Genomic DNA, 20,921 nt, shown 5'->3' on the forward strand with positions numbered 1-20,921 from the left:
AGGGTTGTGATCCGTTGCCGGACATGGAAAAAAGACAAAAGACAAAAAAAAAAAAAAAAACTTATTATGGTAGAAAAAGGCATTAAATCAGATAAATTCATTGTGGGTTACATGGTAACAAATGCTTTGGAAACAGGAAAGGGGGGCTTGGGGAGTGTGGCAGTGGGATGTAATTTAAGATAGCATTGTCAGGAAAAGTATTGCTAAGAAGGTGATATTTGAACAAAGGTCTAAAAGGGGAGAGGGGGAGTGAGACATGTGAGTTTTTGAGAAGGAGCATTCTAGGTAAAGGGAACAACAAATACAAAGACCCTGAGATGGGAGTGTGCCTAGCAGGCTTGAGGAACAGCAAGAACCCAGTGTGGCTGGAGCAAAGTGAACAAGATGAAAGTTTTAGAAGATGAAGTTGGAGAGATAATGGAGTGATTATGGGAGGCTTTGATGGTCATAATAAACAATTTGGCTTTTGTTCTGTGACTGAGTTTGAAAGCCACTGGAAAGTTGTAAGAGGAAGGACTGCAAGTTTTTAAAGGCTAACTCTGCTTTCTGTATTGAGACTAGACTGGGCCAATTAAAAGGAAGGATAATTATAATACCACAATAATATTTTTATGTAAAAGGCTATTGAATAATTCAGTTAAGACCTTATGATTGCTTTAGCAAGAGTAGTTTCAGTGGAGATGGTGAGAAGTTGCCAGATTCGGATGTATTTCGACGATAGAGTCAAAAAGATTTAGAAGGGAAGATCAAGAGTTCACTTTTAGACATGTTCAGTTTAGGATACCTTTTAGACTTCTGAGTGTAACTAAAGAGTAGATAGTCTGATGTGTGATTATGGAGTTCAGGAGAGAAGTCCATGCTGGAAAAATGTTTCAGAATCATTAGCCTATGGATGGTATTTAAAAGTTTAAGACTGTGTGATCTCCAAGGAAGTGAGTGTAGATGGAGAAGAGAAGAGATGAAGGAATGAATGTTTGGGATCACCCATAGGATGAGGTCAAAGAAATGAGGAAAAATCAACATAGGAAACTGAGAAGGGAGGAGTGTACACGGTATTTTCGGGAGGACGGAGTGATCAATTGAATCAATATTTAACTAAGATGGAGATTGGACTTAACAAAAAGGATATGTTTGGAGAATGTAGAAGATAAATTTTGTTGAATCAACCCTTATTGGTGTGGGTTTAAGCAGAACTGGTAGAGAGGAATTGGAGTGAATGGATATAGATAAGCCCTGAGATGTTTTGCCATGAAGGGAGCAGATAAATGGGGAGGCTGCTAAAGGGGACAGAAGAGTTTTTTTAAACAAATGAACTGAAGAAGTAGCAGTATGTTTTGTGTTGAGGGGAATGATTCAATAGAAAGAGGGAAAAAATGATGATGCACAGGATGGGGTGAGGAATATCTAACATGATAACCTTAAGTGGGCACAGAGGGACCCGAACTGGTGCTCAAGTGGGGGGTTTGGCTCTAGATGGGGGCATGAAGTTCATCCATAATGACAAGGTGAAGGGCAGAGTGTATAGGTTCACATACGGGTGGATGGACAGATGTGTTGTGGGAATTTGTGCAAGTTATTTGCTAATTTCTTCTGTCTCTTTATTGGAATAGGAAACAAGAATATCAACCGAGGGTAAAAATGGGGGAGAAAGTGTTGAAAATTCAAGGAGAGAAGAGAAGGGATGAAGTAGTAAATGAGCTAGGGAAATGGAGCAGGACTGCTGGGCAGCTCTGTGAGCAGTTTTGAGTTTAAAGTGAGAAAGTCAACATGTTTTTTCTCCAATTGCATTAAAATTCAGGGGTGCAGATATAGGTAAGCAGAGAGCTGGATTTAGTGGGGCTTGAGGTTTGAAGAAGTGAGTACTATAAAGGAGAGATAGGCAAGGAAATTGAAAGTGTTTAAAAGAATTGCAACAATGGACTAAAGAACAAAAGTTGGATAAGAAAGGATAAGGAGGTGGCAGGAGGAAGTGGGAGCAAGGGGACGGTGAAACCCTGGCAGCATCAATGGGTCGTGGGTTCACATGGGTTGAGATATTGCTAGATTCATGGTTCTACCTTTGTTAAAGTCATCACCATTTACCCTTCACTCTTTCCTATTCTCTTGAGATGTTTGTAGGAGTATTCTACTTATGTACTTCAAGGTAATTCAATCTGATTCTAAACAAGAAAACTATGATAACAAAAGACACTTTTGGTTTTTAAATTGGAATACATTATGATGTGGAATTGACCTTGTTGATTAAATCTTCCCTTCCAAGAACACAATGTATTTTCCCATTTGTTCACATATTATGCCCTTAAATTTTGTCTTCCCTTTCTGGAGCTCACAATTAGGCACTTTTTTTTCTACTGTCATTCAGATAACACAGCAACTAGTTCACTTACCAAACTACTCCATCTAGAAGACCTTGAAAAGCTTTTGACTTCCCTTCTTCTCTCTTCTTCTCCCTCCAGCAGGTGAGACTACCTCACTTCACCTCCTACTCCTCATTTTTTTTGATTTTAGTTCTAGACTCTTAATTAGAATTTTCCCTCTGTATGTCCATTTTATTTCAATAATTATTTAACATTGACATTTTACATATATCATACCTGTTTGGAATTAGATGTATAGATTTTCTGTTTTTTCAGTCCTCAATATTTTTAGATGTTAATCCTAGTCTTCTGGCTTCCAGAGATGCAGATAAGAGATCTATTTCCTTTATTTTATTTTAGATAATTTGATTTTTTGATTGGAGGTTTGTAATTAATTTTTTTAGATCAGGGTTTTTACTGGCAGCACATTTGCCTCAAATCTGCTTGAATATTGAAATCTGCATATTGAAAAAACATTTAGTTCCAGAGAGCATTTGTTTAGTGTTCTGCTTGCATTTCCTTAAGTGCTCTTATTATTTTGAGTTTAAATTGTCATGCTTGCTCCTAGCAGTTTTATTTCCCATTTGAATTTCCTCTCTCTGACTATTGAGTCCCTGTATTGGTTAGGCTAGTCTGGTCTACGGTAACAAACCAATCTTTAAATTTCTTGGCTTAACCCACCAAACGTCTACTTCTTGCTTGAATTGACAAGGGCATGTGCTTTACAAAGATGCTCAGGTACCCAGGGTCACTATCTTATGGAGGTACCATCTGTAACGCTGCTCTGAGGTTGCCTACAAAGGCAAGAAAGACTATGGGGTGGCATAGGAGCTCTTAAATGCCTCATTCTGGAACTCATATTTAATTGAATAAAGACCCTACCTAAATGCAAAGAGGCTAAGAAGTATAGTCTTGCCAGGTACTCCCTATGGGGTGGCATAGGAGCTCTTAAATGCCTCATTCTGGAACTCATATTTCATTGAATAAAGACCCTACCTAAATGCAAAGAGGCTAAGAAGTATAGTCTTGCCAGGTACTCCAGAAGGAGAGGAGAATGCGTACAAGTGAACATGAGTTGGCTGAACTATAGATCTTCTTAGATGTGTTATTATTTTCCCTGGTCATGCAGTGATAGATGGTGAAGTCAGCGAGGGGTAGAGTGGCAGGCAGGTAACCAGTGTGTACTAAGGCATCATATCTCTTAGCCTCTGGATGGCTCACCTGTCTAGTTCTTTTTTTGTCTTCTGGGGGATCAGGGACAGCAGGAACACTCATGTGGGACCTGTGTTGATTTTGTCTCACATTGATTGGTTCATGAATGTTTATGGGTCTCTCATGTTCTGATACTTATTCTTGGGTTCTTCCGTAGCAGTGATCAGCATTTGTTTTCTCTCTGTCTTTGTCTCTCTCACTCTCACTTTCTTCCTTAGAGAAGAAAGCCCAGTCCCAGATTTTCCTGCTGGACCTTTCCCAAAGCCCAAGCTCTCCCTCATACTCAGCTGACCCCTAGATCCAGAGCCTACTGATTTAGGGGAACAGCTGGGTAGCTTGGGACTGGAAGAGGAGAGGAAGTCAGGTGTGTTAAGTTCCATGTTATTTTAGTATCCTCCTTCTCTTTGACAAACTTAGTCTCTTTAGGTGTATATTTTTTGCAGTGATTTTGAGTTGAGTGATTTGTGGTTCTTCTCTTTGTCTTGAAGTCTAGAAACCAGGTTGACTGTTCAGGCAAATACTGTGATCTAAATTCTCTCATTTCTCCTTGGTTCAGAATAAGGCAGCCTTCAGATTGTGGGTTAGATTTTGAAAGAGATATTTGAGTATTGTGGACTGTGCTGTTCCAAAGGATCTCACTCTGCTCTTAGTGTGAGGTGCTTGTGAATACCAACAGAACTGATGCTTCCAAGGAAATCTTATTGAAATGTTAGAAATATTTGAAGACTGAAAATATTTTGAGGGCCTTAAGGGGTTCTGGGTCTCTAGAAGAGGAACCACTACTTTTTATAGCATTATTAAGTATCCAAAAGATCATTTCAGAATTGTCTGATTTGTTGTAAGAATCAGCCTCAGCCTTGTAATGTATGATATTTAGGACTATTTGATGTAGCAATCAATGTTTTTAATGATCATTGTGAATTTATAGAGAGTTTCCTCATGAATGACAAGTTTTAAAAACTAGAATTCATATTTAACTACAAAATCCTTAGTGCTTCCAAAATTTTGTCCTTTTAGATCTATGTTCAAGGGATGATGGAGGCTCCTTTCCTCAACTTACAAAAGTTAAAGATGAGTTCGCTCTTAGCACACTAAAGGTAAGTTTGAATTTTTTTTCCAAATCATAGTAAATAAGTTACCGAAATACACACAATTAGGCCCTGGATAGGCCTGCTTTTAGGGTGGTCCTTGCTCTTGGGAGACTGGGTACTTTTTCTTGCATAAAAACAGGTTGGGACCAGAGATGAGAAAACTAGATGCCCAGAGGTGTCAGGCTTTGACTTTACAACCTGATAAAGATGCTGAAGAAAATATGATTCATTATTTGATGGCGTTTGAGTATTCCATGCCCTGTTTGTCATTTCCTAATAATAATAGTAATGACAACAGCAACAACCAGATACCATTTATTCAGTGCTTACTACATGACAGGCACTTTGCATTATTTAATTTTCACAACTCTATGGTGTAGATATTAATTACTTTTTAACTATGCTGTGCTGAACCATGAGAAAACAGGCTTAGACAGTATAAGAAATTCACTAATCTTACAAAACTAATATAATATAGATCTTACAGTGGGACCTACATTTTTTTGATTTAAAAATCCATGTTCTTAACCATTATACTAAATTGCTTTAGTATTTATATAATATTCACTACTCTGTAAAAACAAGTTTTTAGAGATCTATAGCTTGAAAGATTGGTTGGTCCTTTTATCTTCTGCCATGTCAGGTTGCTGTTTATTATTGATTGTCTACAATAAAATCTCATTATCTTCATGTTACCAATTAGGTGACCATTGTTTAACTTGAAATACAGTCAATTCTCATTATCATGGATTCTGTGTTTGCTATTCTACCTATCTGCTAAAATTTATCTGTTAACATCAAAATCAAGACTCCTGGCACTTTTCTTGTCATTTGTGGACACAGCCAGAGCATAGAAAAATTTGAGTTGCCCAATGTGTGTGTTCCCCGCGGAGTTGAAAAAGGTGACACGCTATCTTTTTATTTCAGCTCTCATATTGTAAGCTCGTGTCCTTTTTATGGTCTCTTTGGTACCATGTTTTTCACATTTTTGTGCTTTTTTGTTGGCAACTTCACTTTAAGATGAAAAAGCATAGTGTTGAAGTGCTGTCTAGTGTTTCTAAGTGGAAGAAGGCTGTGCTGTGCCTTACAGAGAAAATATGCGTGTTAGATAAGTTTCGTTCAGACATGAGTTATAACGCTATTGGCTGTGAGTTCAACGTGAATGGACCTACAATATATATTAAGTAATGTGTCCTTACACGTAAACAACATTAAACAAGGTTATGTATTGATCAGTTGATGAAAATGTTGTGACTATAGGCTCATAGGAACCTATCTCTGTATTTCCCCTAGGAGCAATGTTTTAGTATTCATTAATCAGTGTTTGTGACAATTTTATAGAACAACTTCTGCACATGATGAGCATTGGCTGTACATACAATACAGGGTAGTGTTGTACAGGCTTACGCTTGTATTACTTTCCTTTTCATTTTCTCTTGCTTTTTTCCTGTTCACTGAGCTCTCTGCTCTTCTTCTCATGTCTGAATGAAAAAGAAGATGATGGTTAGCTACAGATTTCCATTTCGGTCTAGAATCCATTGTTATGTTTCAGTACATGAAAAATATGTGATAATAACGAGACATTATTTGTATGATTTCTGATTGTGTGGTGTTCATTATTTAGTCAATTTTACTGACGGAAGCTGAAGAGAAGCTGAACTGCCTTATGACAGAGGTGGAGCTTGCTGGCCCCAAGAACCTGTCCCAGTGTTCTGCTGGCGAGTTGGAGGTTGTGGTGGAGGCCAGGCTTCAGCTGGCTGCAATTGCTCTGCAGAGACACCGGGCGGCATACAGGTGAGTCTCTTCATGCATAGAAGAGGTACACATTTGAAGGGAGTTTCTTCCTCACCCTAGTTTGTTAAATATACTTAAAACTTATGTAGGTTTTGGAAATTTCTAGATCCATAGAGCATACTTGCTTTTTACTATTTAGGGGAGTTTTCATATGTTACTGTACTTAAAACTATATTTCTCAGTGAAGCAATTGTGTTATTAAAACACATAGCTAGCATGTTTAATATCATTTATAGAATGAACAAATTAACAGTGCTTTGATTTTTCATTTACTTAATTTATTTTTTAAAAGACTGTACCTAAATTCCTTATAGCTTTTTATGAATAAAACCTATGGAGTGTTTTTGTTTTTCCTTAAACACTGAATATAAATATTAAAATCAAGCTCTATTTTGAAAAAGTAACATCGTCTGAACTATGTTGTGCTGAATTATTTAAGAAACTATTGTAGGTGGCTGGTTATTGATATGTGCTGCAATTGTTAGGGTCAGATCTTTCATTTAACTTGTTCATTGCCTCATTCATTTACTCAACCAGTATCTGGTAACTACCACTGCCAGGTTCTCATCTAGCCACTGAGGAAACAAAGTTGAGTGTAATATAGTTCCTGTATCCATATGCTCACAGGTCTAGAAAAAAGTAGGTAGAATAGTTTAAAAACAATACCATTACAGTGATTTTTTTTTTCATATTTGATGATATGCAAATGTACTTTCAAGAGTTTCCCATACCGTTTGTGATAAGCACTTCCATCAGGAGGTTCTCTGACATGTTCAACAATGATTTGTTTAATAATGCACAAATTTCCTATCTTACTATTCATTAATTTTTTCAAAAAATAATTTTGAGCACCTGCAATATGTTAGGCACTGTTCTAAGCTCTTGAGATAATCAGTGTCCCAATTACTCATATATACAATATAGACAAAATATATAATACTGACAAAAATCTGGCCCTTATGGAGTTTATATTCAAATACATAATAAAAAGGCTGACAATAACTACAAACATAATAATTAAGTAAATTATATAGTGTGGCCAAAAGTGATATATGCTATGAAGACTATCAGGAGTAGAGGTTGAGGCGGAGAAGAGTCATCACTTTGAAACTGTGTGGTTATAATAGAGGGTGTGACTCCATTTTGATGTTTGGTGGCTGACAGCTTCCAAGCCCCACTTCTCCGTCTCTTTCTTTGCCACACCTGGGAAAGTAGATAAGAAAACCCAGTTGCTCCCCCTCTGGTTCTGGTGGGAAGTTCAAACCATGCAAGTCCTGGCCAATGTGTGGGAGCCCTTATCCCAGTGCCACCCACTGACCACCCTAAAACCCCAAGCCAGTCTCCTATCTCTTTCTTTGCAACACCTGGGAAAGTAGATAAGAAAACCCAGTTGCTCCCCCTCTGGTTCTGGTGGGAAGTTCAAACCATGCAAGTCCTGGCCAACGTGTGGGAGCCCTTATCCCAGTGCCACCCACTGACCACCCTAAAACCCCAAGCCAGTCTCCTTTTCCTGCATTCCCAAGATATCTTCAGCCTGTTTGTGAATCTGCCCTGCTGTCCTCTGAAAGCCTTATTCTGTGATCAGTAAACCTTTTTGTACCCTCTTGATGCATGTGTGGCACCTGTCTTGACATCTGAACCAAATTTTGGGTAGTCAGGGCAGGCCTCATTGAGGAAATGACATCTGAACAAAGTAGGTAAGATAGGTGAGGATATGCAAATATCTACAGGTAGAATGGTACAGGTCATAGGAACATGCCTGCTACAGTTTGAGGGACAGCACAGGGTCTCTTGTGGCTAGAGTGGAGTGAACAAAGGGCAGAGTTGTATGAGAGATGTTCAAAGTGGAAATTGGGAGAGGAGGCAGATTACATAGATAGGTTGGCCAGAGTGAAGACTGGCTTTTCTCTGAGTGAAGTGGGGAGTCATTGTAGAATTTTGAGAAGAGGAGTGACCTGATATGACTTTCATTTTAAAGGGATGGCTCTGGCTGCTTAGTTGAGAATTTAAAGAGGGGGGAAAAGGGCATGAAAGCAAGGAGATCTGCTGGGGGAACTATTGCAATAAGGAGAAAGATGGTGGTGGTTCTGACCAGATGGTAGTATTGGAAGTAATGAGAAATACTTGGATTCTGGATAAAATGTGAAGGTAGAACCATTAGAATTTGCTGATATTGGATGTAGAGTTGTAAGAAAAAGGGAAGAGTTAAAAAAGAAGTTGTCATTAACTGAAATGGGGAAACTGTGGGGTGCAACTTATTCAGGGGAAAGGTCAGGAGTTAAATTTTGGATATATATGTAGTCTGCATTGTCCCCTAAATGTGCAGTTGAAGATGTCAAATATTCTAATATTAGAGTATAGACANATGACATCTGAACAAAGTAGGTAAGATAGGTGAGGATATGCAAATATCTACAGGTAGAATGGTACAGGTCATAGGAACATGCCTGCTACAGTTTGAGGGACAGCACAGGGTCTCTTGTGGCTAGAATGGAGTGAACAAAGGGCAGAGTTGTATGAGAGATGTTCAAAGTGGAAATTGGGAGAGGAGGCAGATTACATAGATAGGTTGGCCAGAGTGAAGACTGGCTTTTCTCTGAGTGAAGTGGGGAGTCATTGTAGAATTTTGAGAAGAGGAGTGACCTGATATGACTTTCATTTTAAAGGGATGGCTCTGGCTACTTGGTTGAGAATTTAAAGAGTGGGGGAAAGGGCATGAAAGCAAGGAGGTTGGCTGGGGGAACTATTGCAATAAGGAGAAAGATGGTGGTGGTTCTGACCAGATGGTAGTATTGGAAGTCATGAGAAATACTTGGATTCTGGATAAAATGTGAAGGTAGAACCATTAGAATTTGCTGATATTGGATGTAGAGTTGTAAGAAAAAGGGAAGAGTCAAAAAAGAAGTTGTCATTAACTGAAATGGGGAAACTGTGGGGCGCAACTTATTCAGGGGAAAGATCAGGAGTTAAATTTTGGATATATATGTAGTTTGCATTGTCCCCTAAATGTGCAGTTGAAGATGTCAAATATTCTAATATTAGAGTATAGACAGTGTTTAAAAACTTAATACTAAATGAGCTCCCTTAGGGGAGTGTGAATAGATGGAAGAGAGAAAGGGACCAAGGACTGAGCCCTGGGTTGGTGGCCCAGCTTATGAGACTGGGGAGAAAGTGAGAAACCAGCAAAGGGAAATGAGAAATGGCCAGTAAGATAGAAGAAAACCAAGAGATTAGGGAATCCTGAAGGCCAAGTAAGAAAGTGAGTCAAAGAGTGATCAACTATGCCACAAGCTGCTGGTAGATCAAGTAAGATGAGGACAGAGAATTAACCGCTTAATTTAGCAATGTGGAGGTCAATGGTGATCTTAACAGTGGTAATTTTAGAAGGTGAGGGGGAAAGGCCATATTCAGAGTGATTTTATGAGAGAATAGGAAGAGGGAAATTGGAGCCCACAAATAAAGATGATCCTTCTGCATAGTTTTATTGTAAAAAGGGAAGTAGAGAAAGAGGGTGACAGCAGTTGGTAGGAATAGGGTCAAGAAAGCTTTCTCATCATGGGAGAGAGGATATATTGTAAGCTAATGAAAAGACCCAGTTCAGAGGGAAAATTTGATGTGTTCTGATACAGCGGTACACAGTAGAGTGGGAGCCCGGCCCAGTCTTCTCCATTCCTATAATACAGAATAAAATTATCTTCTGCTTGGGAATCCAGAATGATCTCTGGGGGCCAGCAAAGAAACTGGTTGCCTGCCCAGAGTATAAATGGAAAAGAGTCACCCAAGAGGAATCAGTTCCTGAGGCCGCCATCAGCACTGGTGGGGTCCAAATTGGTAGCATCCATGAAATGCAGAAACCCTGAGGACTTTACTTTAAAACCAGACTGTCTCATAGGGATTAACTCAGGAAATGCAAGACTCCCAAGGAAAAAAACTCCCACTAAAGACAGCACATAGTCAAGTGTTGCAGACCAGATGAGGAAACAACCATAAAAGAGAGTTAGGAGACACAATAAATGACAGACTTCACAGCCCAGGAACTAAAGTGTTCAGTGATGTGAGGGTTGGAAGAGAATCTATAAACCAAGAATGAGACAACATAAAAAAAAGAACAGGTGTATTTGGAAAAGAACCAAATAGAAATTCTGGAAATGAAAAAAATATAGTCACTAAATGAAAAGAAACTATCAAATGAGATGTTTGGTTGGTTTTTTTTTTTTTTTTCTCCTTAACTTTCTTCATTTATAATGGAATTGTTTTCTTTCTTCATTGTGTTATTTTTGCATTGATGTTGCAAAAGCGACAATGGTAAAACTTCTGGCACCTCACCATGAATCAAAGCAGTGGCACCAAACTGTACTAGTAGTCATTATAGCCTTCAATCTCCCACATTTAGAATTTTTAAAAAAAGTCAGTTTCACGTAAGAATTCCTTGATGAAGCAATAGAATCTGTGACATTTATAAATCCCTATTCTTAGATATGTATTTTTAATATTCGGTGGGGGTATTAAATGGGAAATATGCCTAGACACATGTGCTGCATGTCAAAGCTGACGGTTGTCTTGAGGAAGGACACACATGTGATTGAATTGAGAGCTAGACAAGCTGCATTCTTCATGGAGCACCATTTTTATTTGAGAAAACAGCTGACAACCTATGACTATTCAAACTTGGGTAATTGGCAGATATTTTATTGAAAATGAGCAAAATGAGTATGCCTCTTCTAGGGAAGGAACTGATAGTATTTGTTGCCAAGGATAAAATTTTAACTTTCATAGGAAAAATAGAATTTTGGAAAACTTGTATTTACCACCATGAGCAAGACAGTTTTCTAATGCTTACATTTTTTTGTCTGTGGGATATGTGTTAATACTAACAAACATAATTTTTAAAAATATTGTGTAATGAAATGTTTCAACATTTGGAAAATCTGCATAACTCAGGGAACAAGTATTTTCTAAATGACCAGTGCATGATGTTACAAAATCGCCCTTAACAAGATAGACTAATAGATTTTAACGTAACAGAATAGGAAAAGTTCATCAATGTGCAGTATGAGAGTCCACATTGCAACAAACTTTTAAGAAACTATCACTTGTTACATTTTGGTATATTATCAGATAAGAATATGTACAGTCATTTGAAGAGGCTATTAGAATGCTTCTCCCATTTGCAACAATTATCTGTATAAGGCTTAATCTTCTTCATATACTTCAACCAAAACAATACGTCACAACAGACTGAATGTAGAAGCAGATATCAAAGTCTTCTATTAAGTAGATTGTCTCTTATTAAGCCTGACATAAAAGAGAACCATAGCATTCTTCTCACTAATTTTTATTTTGAAAATATAGTCGTTTTGCCTAAAAATATATTATTTATATTAACATGTAATGGGATTATTATTTTTATTTAAAAATAAATGAATAAATATTAAGGAAGTTAAAATTTCTCAGTTAAAAATTTCTCAATTTCTGATATGATAAATGTTGATGGAGCTCTTTGGGGGTTCTCAGCAATTTTTAGGGATGTAAAGATGTACGTACCAAGATCAAAAAGCTGAGGGACACTGATTTCAGGTATTGTCATCTTTATAGCTATATTTAAGGATAAGAGAGTAGTTGGTTGATGATAAAATAGGCTTAGCATAATAATATATCATTTTCCCTACTGGAGTTTGAAGGGAGAAGGAACTTTTACTCTGTAATTTCCTGATTTCTTTTTCTCCAAATATGTCCCAGAAAGCAAATGCAGCCCTAAAAAACATTTGTCATTTACCTTCCTCCTTTCTGCAGTTCTCTATGTGTCTTGTATCCTTTTGGTATGGAGCATATGAGTGATGGCTTTCAGAACCATAACATTCTTCTCACTAATTTTTAGTTTGAAAACATAGTTGTTTTGCCTAAAAATATATTATTTATATTAACATGTAATGGGATTATTATTTTTATTTAAAAATGAATGAGTAAATATTAAGGAAGTTAAAATTTCTCAGTTAAAAAATTTTCAATTTCTGAAATGATAAATGTTGATGGAGCTCTTTGGGGGTTCTCAGTAATTCTTAGGGATGTAAAGATGTACATACCAAGATCAAAAAGCTTGAGGGGCACTGGTTTCAGGTATTGTCATGTTTATAGCTATCTTTAAGGATAAGAGAGTAGTTGGTTGATGATAAAATAGGCTTAGCATAATAATATATCATTTTCCCTACTGGAGTTTGAAGGGAGAAGGAACTTTTACTATGTAATTTCCTGATTTCTTTTTCTCCAAATATGTCCCAGAAAGCAAATGCAGCCCTAAAAAACATTTGTCATTTACCTTCCTTCTTTCTGCAGTTCTCTATGTGTCTTGTATCCTTTTGGTATGGAGCATATGAGTGATGGCTTTTTTTTTTTTTTGTAAGCAAAGGGAGAAGGAAATGAGAACCTAAAATTAGAAAATGACTACAGAAAGGACTGTCATAATAGAACTTTAATTTGAAGACCACATAGACACATGCAAATATGTGCAAATATATCAGAATTGCTCCTATATTAAATACATGATTCTGGCCCTTGGGACAAAACCTGCAAAAACTTTGATGTTATTGCCTTTATGGAGCAGAGTTGTCATTTGGGGGAAGCCTACTGTCAAGATGAATGAGTTTTTCTTATGTGAACTTTGCCCCCCACGAGCTGCTGTTTGGGCACTGCTGAGAGTGTTGGACAGTCTCTTTTCCAAGTGATGGTTAGCTTGACATTTCATGATACTTCTAATAAAATTATGTGTCAAGGAAATTGAAAGGAAAATTCCCTAGGGTGACAGGTAGAGTGAGCTGCATAGATCTTATGGGAACAAACTGACCACTTTTGTCATGAATGTTAATAAGAAATAAATGGGATTAAAGTTACTCAAACTGTATTTCTACTGCTTCTAGGGTTGCTTTTTTCTTCCAGAATCCTGTCTTCTTTAAAAATAAGAGTTTCTTCCTATTCTTCTTTATATTTAATTTATTACATAAATAAGAAAATATTTGAGCCTTTTAATTTTGTGTCAGAATGAAACTTCCTTCCTCTGGGATTTTGGACGGTTGGTAGTGGATAATCCTTCCATACTTTCCATCTGTCTAATGTAGTGAAGATACTAGAAATTTTCTATTGTGCAACTAAGGAGTACCAGGTGGATTGGAACATACTGGTTTGTCCTGTATTTTATTCATTAAGTTTTTGGGTTAGCAAGATGCTGAACCTCATAGCTCATTTCTCTTGAAATCAGAATTTGGGCTTCAGAATCAGAAAAATGGAATGGGCACTGTCTTCTTCAGAGCCCTCTAGTAGCCAAGCTGTGCAAACCTCTGCCAACTACTCAGTACACATGGTGTCTTGGAAGCCCATGTGTAGCCTGGAGGGAGGAAGGGTCAGGGGAGAGGACGTTTTGTGCATGCGTACACATTGAATCTGCATTTGTTGTTGTTATTTTCTTGCTTGTTTGTTTAGTTTTACTTTAAATAAAAAACAGTAAGTTACACACGCAACCAGCCCAGCAACAACCACCCAGCCACAAAAGAAGGGCCCTGGGTTCCTGAGCTGGGTGGTAGGGGGCGAGGGCTTTTGCTGCACCCCTCTGACATCTGTACCCAGCCCAGCAATGACCAAACCACCACTGGAAGCCCCCCAGTCTCCCCTGTGGGAATGTGGGGGGTGCCACAGGCCTCAATCCAGCCCCTCCTCCTTCCTCCTTCTTCCATCCCATTTCCTTCTTTTTTCCCCTCTCCCCCTCTCTCCCAACTGCTCCGCAACAACATCATAGAATGTAAAAAAAAAAAATTAATAAAAAAATAAATTAAAAAAATTTTAAAAACCCAATAAGTTTCGATACTCACAAACCATACCTTAGAAAATATTGTACAAATATCTAAGCCATTGGAATGGCTTAGCTAAATCTTGGAAGTTTAAAATTCAATAATTGCTAAAAGGCAAGGATGATGGTTAATGACGTAGGAAAAATAAATTTGGTTTCTCCCACCTCCCCTGGCCAACTCAATTCACTAATTATGGTGATAGCTCTCATGCATTATGTGCCATCTATTTGCCAGCCACACCTTTTTGTAAGCACATCTACTGGCACTAGAATGTCAGCTTTGTGAGGGCAGGGATCTTTATCTTTATTACAGCTGAATCCATAGCCCCTAGATTTCTTCCTGATCCATAGTAGGTGCTAAATACATATTTTTGAACAAATGAAAGAATAAAGTCATCATTTAATCTTTGCAATAATCCTATTTCATGAAGTTTGCACTGTTATTAGCATTGCTCCTGGTTTATGGATGAAGAGATTGAAAATTGGGGTTCCCAAGACTAAACAGCTAATACATGGCCAAGGTGGGATTTGAACTCTCTACCTCCGGTGTACTAATTCTTAAAAATTAGGATATCCCAGATGAATTAGAATTTCTTTTGTGAAAAAAGCAAAAGAAAATACAATTAAATAATTGAATCTCTAGAAGGGGATAGATTTCTAAAATTAAAACTGACTGCAAAGAAAAATGCCAACTGATTCAATCTGTACAACATTTTAATTTTTGTAAGTATAACAAAAAATCTTACAACCACAATACATAGGAAAAAACAACTGTAGTTGCAGGAAATATGATATATCATTTTTACATAAAGTTCCTGATAAAACTGATAAAAAAGACAATATTGATAAATAGTCAAATACCATAAACCCTTCATCCAAAAGGGGAGGTTGTAACTGGTAAATAAATATATGGGAAAATATTCAAAGTGAAGTTAAAGCAATAAATGAGGTATAGATTTCCACGTGATGCAAATTTCCTTATATTTTGTCTTCCAACTTCCCATTGAATCTGAGGACCCATGAAGAAAAATACAAACATTTTAATAGTGCTGAAAATTAAGGATAATAATTAAACTTTTGCAAGAGGTGGGAAAATTTTTTCTCAAATGAATAGATGAAGATGGACTAAGAGCGACAAGGGATAATCTTTGTCTACTTTACCCCCTGAAAGGAGCAGGAGATCTGCCCAGGAAGAAAGCAGGGAGAAGACTTGGCCCCCTACCTCCCCTAAGTGCTTACCGCAGAAAGGGTTCACCATCCAAAAACCTGGGAAGGTGCCTCGACTGTGTGGGGATTCAAAGAATTATTCCCGCCAACAAAAGAGATAAATCATAGTTAAGAACTAGGAACGAGGAAGTTGTTCTGAAAAAAGATTGGTGTTCTCTTAGAAAAGAAGAGGAATGCTACACAGATTACAGTATAAGTCACTGTCAAAAATGGTCCAGCCATTTTTAAAAATAAAAGGATGATCAAAGGTACTAATAAAAGGTAATAAAGCAAGCGTGGCTGTAATGAATATCATGCTAAGTAGAATGCAAGGCAAAGGGCATTGAACTGGACCAAGAGGAGCTGTTATATTGACAAAAGGTACAGTCATCAGTGACTATGTAACAATCATAAATATCACACTGAGTAACACTATACCGATATCAACTAAACCAAACTTGTTAGAACTGTCAAAAGACAGAGGCGGCATCATAGTGTAGGTTAGAAGTGCAGGCTCAGAGGCTGATTGCTTGGGTTCTGATCCTGCCTCCTCTTTCTAGCTTTGTGACTTTGTGTGACTTTGGGCAAGTTATTTAACATTTCTGTGTCTCCATTTCCTAATCTGTAAAATAGGGATGATAATAGTATCTACCTGTAGATTTGTGTTGGGGATTAAATGAATTAATTCACAGAAAGCACTTAGTATAGCACTCAACAGGTGGTAAGTACTTAGTAAATACCAATTACCATCATTGTCACCTATTTTTTTCTTGGTGGCTGGCCAGTAAGGGGATCTGAACCTTTGACCTTGGTGTTATCAACACCATGTTCTAACCAACTGCGCTAACTGGCCCGCCCAGTTATCATCAATGAAAAAAAAAAAGATTGTGGAAAAATGGTTCTGTGGCCAATGTTAACACAGTATTTACAGTTTTTAGTATAACAAGTTGACCCCCCACAAAAGAGACTTTAAAAATATATTTTTAAAAAGTTGAGCATATATGCATTCTCTGGGAGCCACAAACCTAGACTATACCTTCTTACAAACATCCGTGGATATGGATGAAGCTGACCGTGTGCAATACCAGAAACTTCAGTAACTGACCCAGAGGAAGAGATAACTGACCATGGTCCAGGGATGCAGGAGGCCTCTGAAATCTGTAAATCTGATTTACTCTTGAAGAGATCACTGTGGCAGGGGCAAGGGAGACAGCAGACTGGTTTGGAAGTGACTGCAGTGGTCCAGCCTGGAGATGATGGTGGTGTGGACAAAGGTGTTAGCAGCGGAGGAGGGGAGGCCTGCTGGATGGTAGTCACATTTTGAAGGTGAAGCTGACAGGCTTGCTGATGGATTGAACATAAAGTGCACGTCAGAGAGAGGAAGCAATGGTGACTACTGGGTTCTACATCTGGGATAGAGGACATGGAAGAGAAGCAGGTTTGGGTGGAGGAGGCTGCTTTTGACCTGTTGTTACTAGTCTTCCAGGGCTGCCCCAGCAGCTAGAAGTTCAAAATTAAGGTGTCGGTAGGACCATGCTCTGTCTGACAGCTCTGGTGGACAATCCTTCCTTCCCTCCTCTAGCTTCTGGTGTTTGCCCCCAATCTTTGGTGTTCCTTGGCTTGTGGATGCATCACTCCTGTTACATGGCTGTTCTCCCCGCTGTGTGTCTACACATCATCTTCCCCCTCCATGCATCCTGTCTCTGTCCGAATTTCCCCTTTTTATAGGAACACCTGTCATATTGGATTAGGGCCCACCCTAGTGACCTCATTTTAACTTGATTTCCTCCGTAAAGAACCTATTTCCAAATAAGATCACACATTGAAATATAGGTGTTAGGACTTCAACATACCTTTAGTGGGTGACAAAACTGAACTCATTGCACCTGTTAAATGTGACTGTCTGTTAATTATTCAAGTGATGATATCAAGTGGGAAATTAGATGGGTGTATTGTCCATTTGGCTTTTACCCAATCTTTCTGTGTTATAAATAACTATAATGAGCATCTTCAGGTGTACAGATTGTATTGTATTTTGAATTTTATTTTGGGACAGATTTTCAAGAGAAGGCAGCTCTTAGTATATACAATTAAAATATTTTGAGGCAGTCTGATGTCAATTATAAATTATCAGTCTACAGGAGAAGAGGATATAATGGTTTAGAGTGCAGACAAGTTTATGTAGGTAGCAACAGGAAGTAAAGAGAATTCTTATCCCCTGGCATCTGTGTTCTTAATTTCGTACATTTCCCTTCTGGCACTGCTAGACACTGATTAAGTAATAATTTAGCTTGAGAGTTTCCAAGTGTATACTGTTTAGTAACAGTTCTATAACCTCAAAAAGCTGGAGAACCACATTCTAAATATGTGTGTGCTCATTTTATTAATGAGCTTGTCAATAAATTTTGTTTTAGATTTTGGAAACCTTTGTTCGTTTATTCTTCTATTCATTCATGTTCATTTATAAATATTTTTTAGTTTCCATTATATCCCAGTCACTATACTAGATGCTGGGAATAGACAAATTAGCTGTAGAGCAATACACAGGCAAGTAAATAATGTGGTACGTACAGTCAGCTATTCGTATCTGTGGGTTCCAAATCCATGAATTCAACCAACTGCTGACTCAAAATAATTTTAAAAAAGTGGGTGGTTGCCTCTGTACTGAACTTGTACAGACTTTTTTGTCATTATTCCCTAAATAATACGGCTATTTACATAGCATTATATTGGGTATTAAAATAATCTAGAGATGATTTAAAGTATACAGGAGGATGTATGTAGGTTATATGCAAATGCTACACCGTTTTACATCTGGGATTTGAATGTCTTCAGATTTTATATCCACCGGTATCCTGGAACCAATCTCCTGTAGATACCAAGGGTTGACTGACTGTACTACCGTATGGTTAAGATCAGGGTGCTATTAGGGCATATAGAAGGGGCACCTAATAGTTTGGGGGGTGTTTGGGGGTATGGGAATGTTTGTCGTTGGAGGAAGAGAGAAAATAATAAATGCCACAAATAAAATACTAATAACATTTAAAAAATATTCTCTATTTTAGTGCTGCAATGGTATTTTCAACACTGAAACTTCTCCAGGATTCAGAACTTTTTAAAAAGAAAGTAGTGCAAGACGAAACAGAGAATCCCATCCCTCCAGGAACTTCTGTATGTATGAGTTTAACATTTATCCTTACAATACTTATTATGTAACTATTGGCGTGCTAGGAATTACTTAGATGAAGCAAAGGGGTAAAGTAGAAAAAAACATTGAATTCAGAGTAAAAAGATCCACATGTAAGTCTTATTGATGCTATTTAAGTGGTATAGCTTAGGCAAGTCCCTTAATTTTTTTTTCTTAATTTGGTAATCTCATTTGTGAACTCATGGAATTGGATATAATAATTTCCTATCTAGATGTATTGTTATGTTAGTCTAGAAATTATCTCTCTAGCAAATAAAGTTGTTTCACAAGACTTGTTCATCCCACTTGGAGTTTATTACTTCAGCATTGCCATTAAGACACCTGTGCTATTTCCTATTTTGGATTCCTCATAGTTAGATTCTTCCATATTTAGGGTCTCAAATCTACTTGACAATGGGTGTCATAAATTCTGTGATTGCACTTTGATAAGATCAAGTAATTTAACAATACAGGGCTTAAGATTAAAATGTAAAGATTTGTCACACAGAATCCTTTCTCATTAATCAAGCATTACTAATAAAATTGCTAATATCTAGCATCATTGCAAATTAGCAAAATTAACGATCCTACATAGAGAGTCATTTCTTACTGTATTAAAAGCAATAAAAATGCTAAAAAGCAATCTAATTCTAAAAATTAACTTAGAACAATGGTTGTCAGCAAGGGGCGATTTTGCCTCCGAGGAAATATTCAGCAATGTCTGGAGACATTTTGGGTGTAAAAACTAGATGGGGTGCTACTGGTATCTACTGGGTAGAGGCCAGGGACGTTGTTAAACATCCTATAATGTACATGACAGACCCCCACAACAATTATCGGGCCCCAAATATCAATCATTAGTGACCAGATTGAGAAACACTGATTTTAGATTGTGTGACTTGACTTTTCATTAGTAACAGGAAATGTAAGCATTGTGAGATTAAGTTATATTGATGGGCATTTTTTTCTGTATTGCTAATCTAAATACTCCTCGAGTACTTGATGAGCCCATTCTAATCACCATCCTACCTGGGGCCTCTGTTCACTGCTTACTCTTATTCCTTGTCTCTCCCCGTACTTTCTCCCTGTACTTTCTCCCTGTACTTTCACTCTTCTCTCCCTGTACTTCCCACCTGCCTGTCCACAGTCTAGCCCCCGGATGGCAAGTGTTACTGATTCGTTGGACTTGAGGAGCTGTCAGAGATGCACAGCAGGCGTACTTTCTCCCTGTACTTTCTCCCTGTACTTTCACTCTTCTCTCCCTGTACTTCCCACCTGCCTGTCCACAGTCTAATCCCCGGATGGCAAGTGTTACTGATTCGTTGGACTTGAGGAGCTGTCAGAGATGCACAGCAGGAAATTACTAGGACAAATGGGGGTTCTAGAAGATTTTAAAGTTCCCAAGTGTCTATGATGGACTCTACCCTGGATAAAGCTCCATATGCACCTCCCTCCAGTAGCTTTGAACATTCGCCACCCCACTGTAAAATGTAATAATGAGGGTGGCCAATCAATTGAAATACGTGTTTGAGCAGCACACAACAGTGTAACACAGTAAAACTGCGGACTCTAAATTCAAGATCACACGGGTTTGAATCTCACCTCTGCCAAAATATGATGGAGTTTAAGCAAGATAGTTAACCTTTCTAGGTCTTGATTCTCCAATTGTAAAATGGAAATAATAATAGCTTTTTTTGGCTGTTAGGAGAATTAAGTGAGATCATGTGTGTAAAGCAGGTACCACACTGCCTGGCCTATAATAAGTGCTCAATACATTCTAGTCAATATTATTTCTTATATTTCAGCCCTTAAGATAATGCTTACAAAAAGTTTTGATCACATGGAAACTGCTGATAATTAATTTGCCATGAAAATCCAGACCACTAAACTATTTTTTCAACAGTGGGTATAGAGAGAAAAGCAGTATACCAAAATGTTAATAGAAGATTGTGAGATTGTACGTGTTTTATTTGTTTTGAGTTTTTTTGTATATGTTTTATATTTTATGGAATGTGCAAGAATAGTTTCTAAATTTAAAAACTTAATGTTGTTAAAATTATATGGGATGCTTCTCTTATGTTACATTTAGCCTTAGGCTAGAACTTTGATATTATTAAATGGGAAGATAACCACCATTTTAATATTGTTCAGGCCACTGAAAATGAAGATGATAATGAGTTTTTAGATCCTGTTTCCTTAAATTCCCGAGAATATTTCAGCATTCATCTGTGGTTGAG

At 37.7% G+C, this 20,921-nt stretch overlaps 1 protein-coding gene across 1 annotated transcript in view; it reads left to right on the forward strand.

Moving 5' to 3' along the window:
- Nucleotides 1-20,915, forward strand: part of LOC103606879 (putative uncharacterized protein C12orf63) — a gene marked incomplete at its 3' end in the record, with an annotated part of 107,384 nt that extends 86,469 nt beyond the window's left edge. Inside the window, exons 20-23 of the mRNA XM_008591432.1 lie at nucleotides 4,587-4,666; nucleotides 6,285-6,454; nucleotides 18,563-18,668; nucleotides 20,836-20,915. Coding sequence (XP_008589654.1) covers nucleotides 4,587-4,666; nucleotides 6,285-6,454; nucleotides 18,563-18,668; nucleotides 20,836-20,915 — 436 coding nt within the window. The remainder of the gene's footprint in view (nucleotides 1-4,586; nucleotides 4,667-6,284; nucleotides 6,455-18,562; nucleotides 18,669-20,835) is intronic.
- Nucleotides 20,916-20,921: the final 6 nt, after the last annotated feature.

The sequence above is a fragment of the Galeopterus variegatus genome, unplaced genomic scaffold, assembly GCF_000696425.1.
Source record: "Galeopterus variegatus unplaced genomic scaffold, G_variegatus-3.0.2 Scaffold6910, whole genome shotgun sequence".
Classification (NCBI taxonomy): Eukaryota; Metazoa; Chordata; class Mammalia; order Dermoptera; family Cynocephalidae; genus Galeopterus; species Galeopterus variegatus.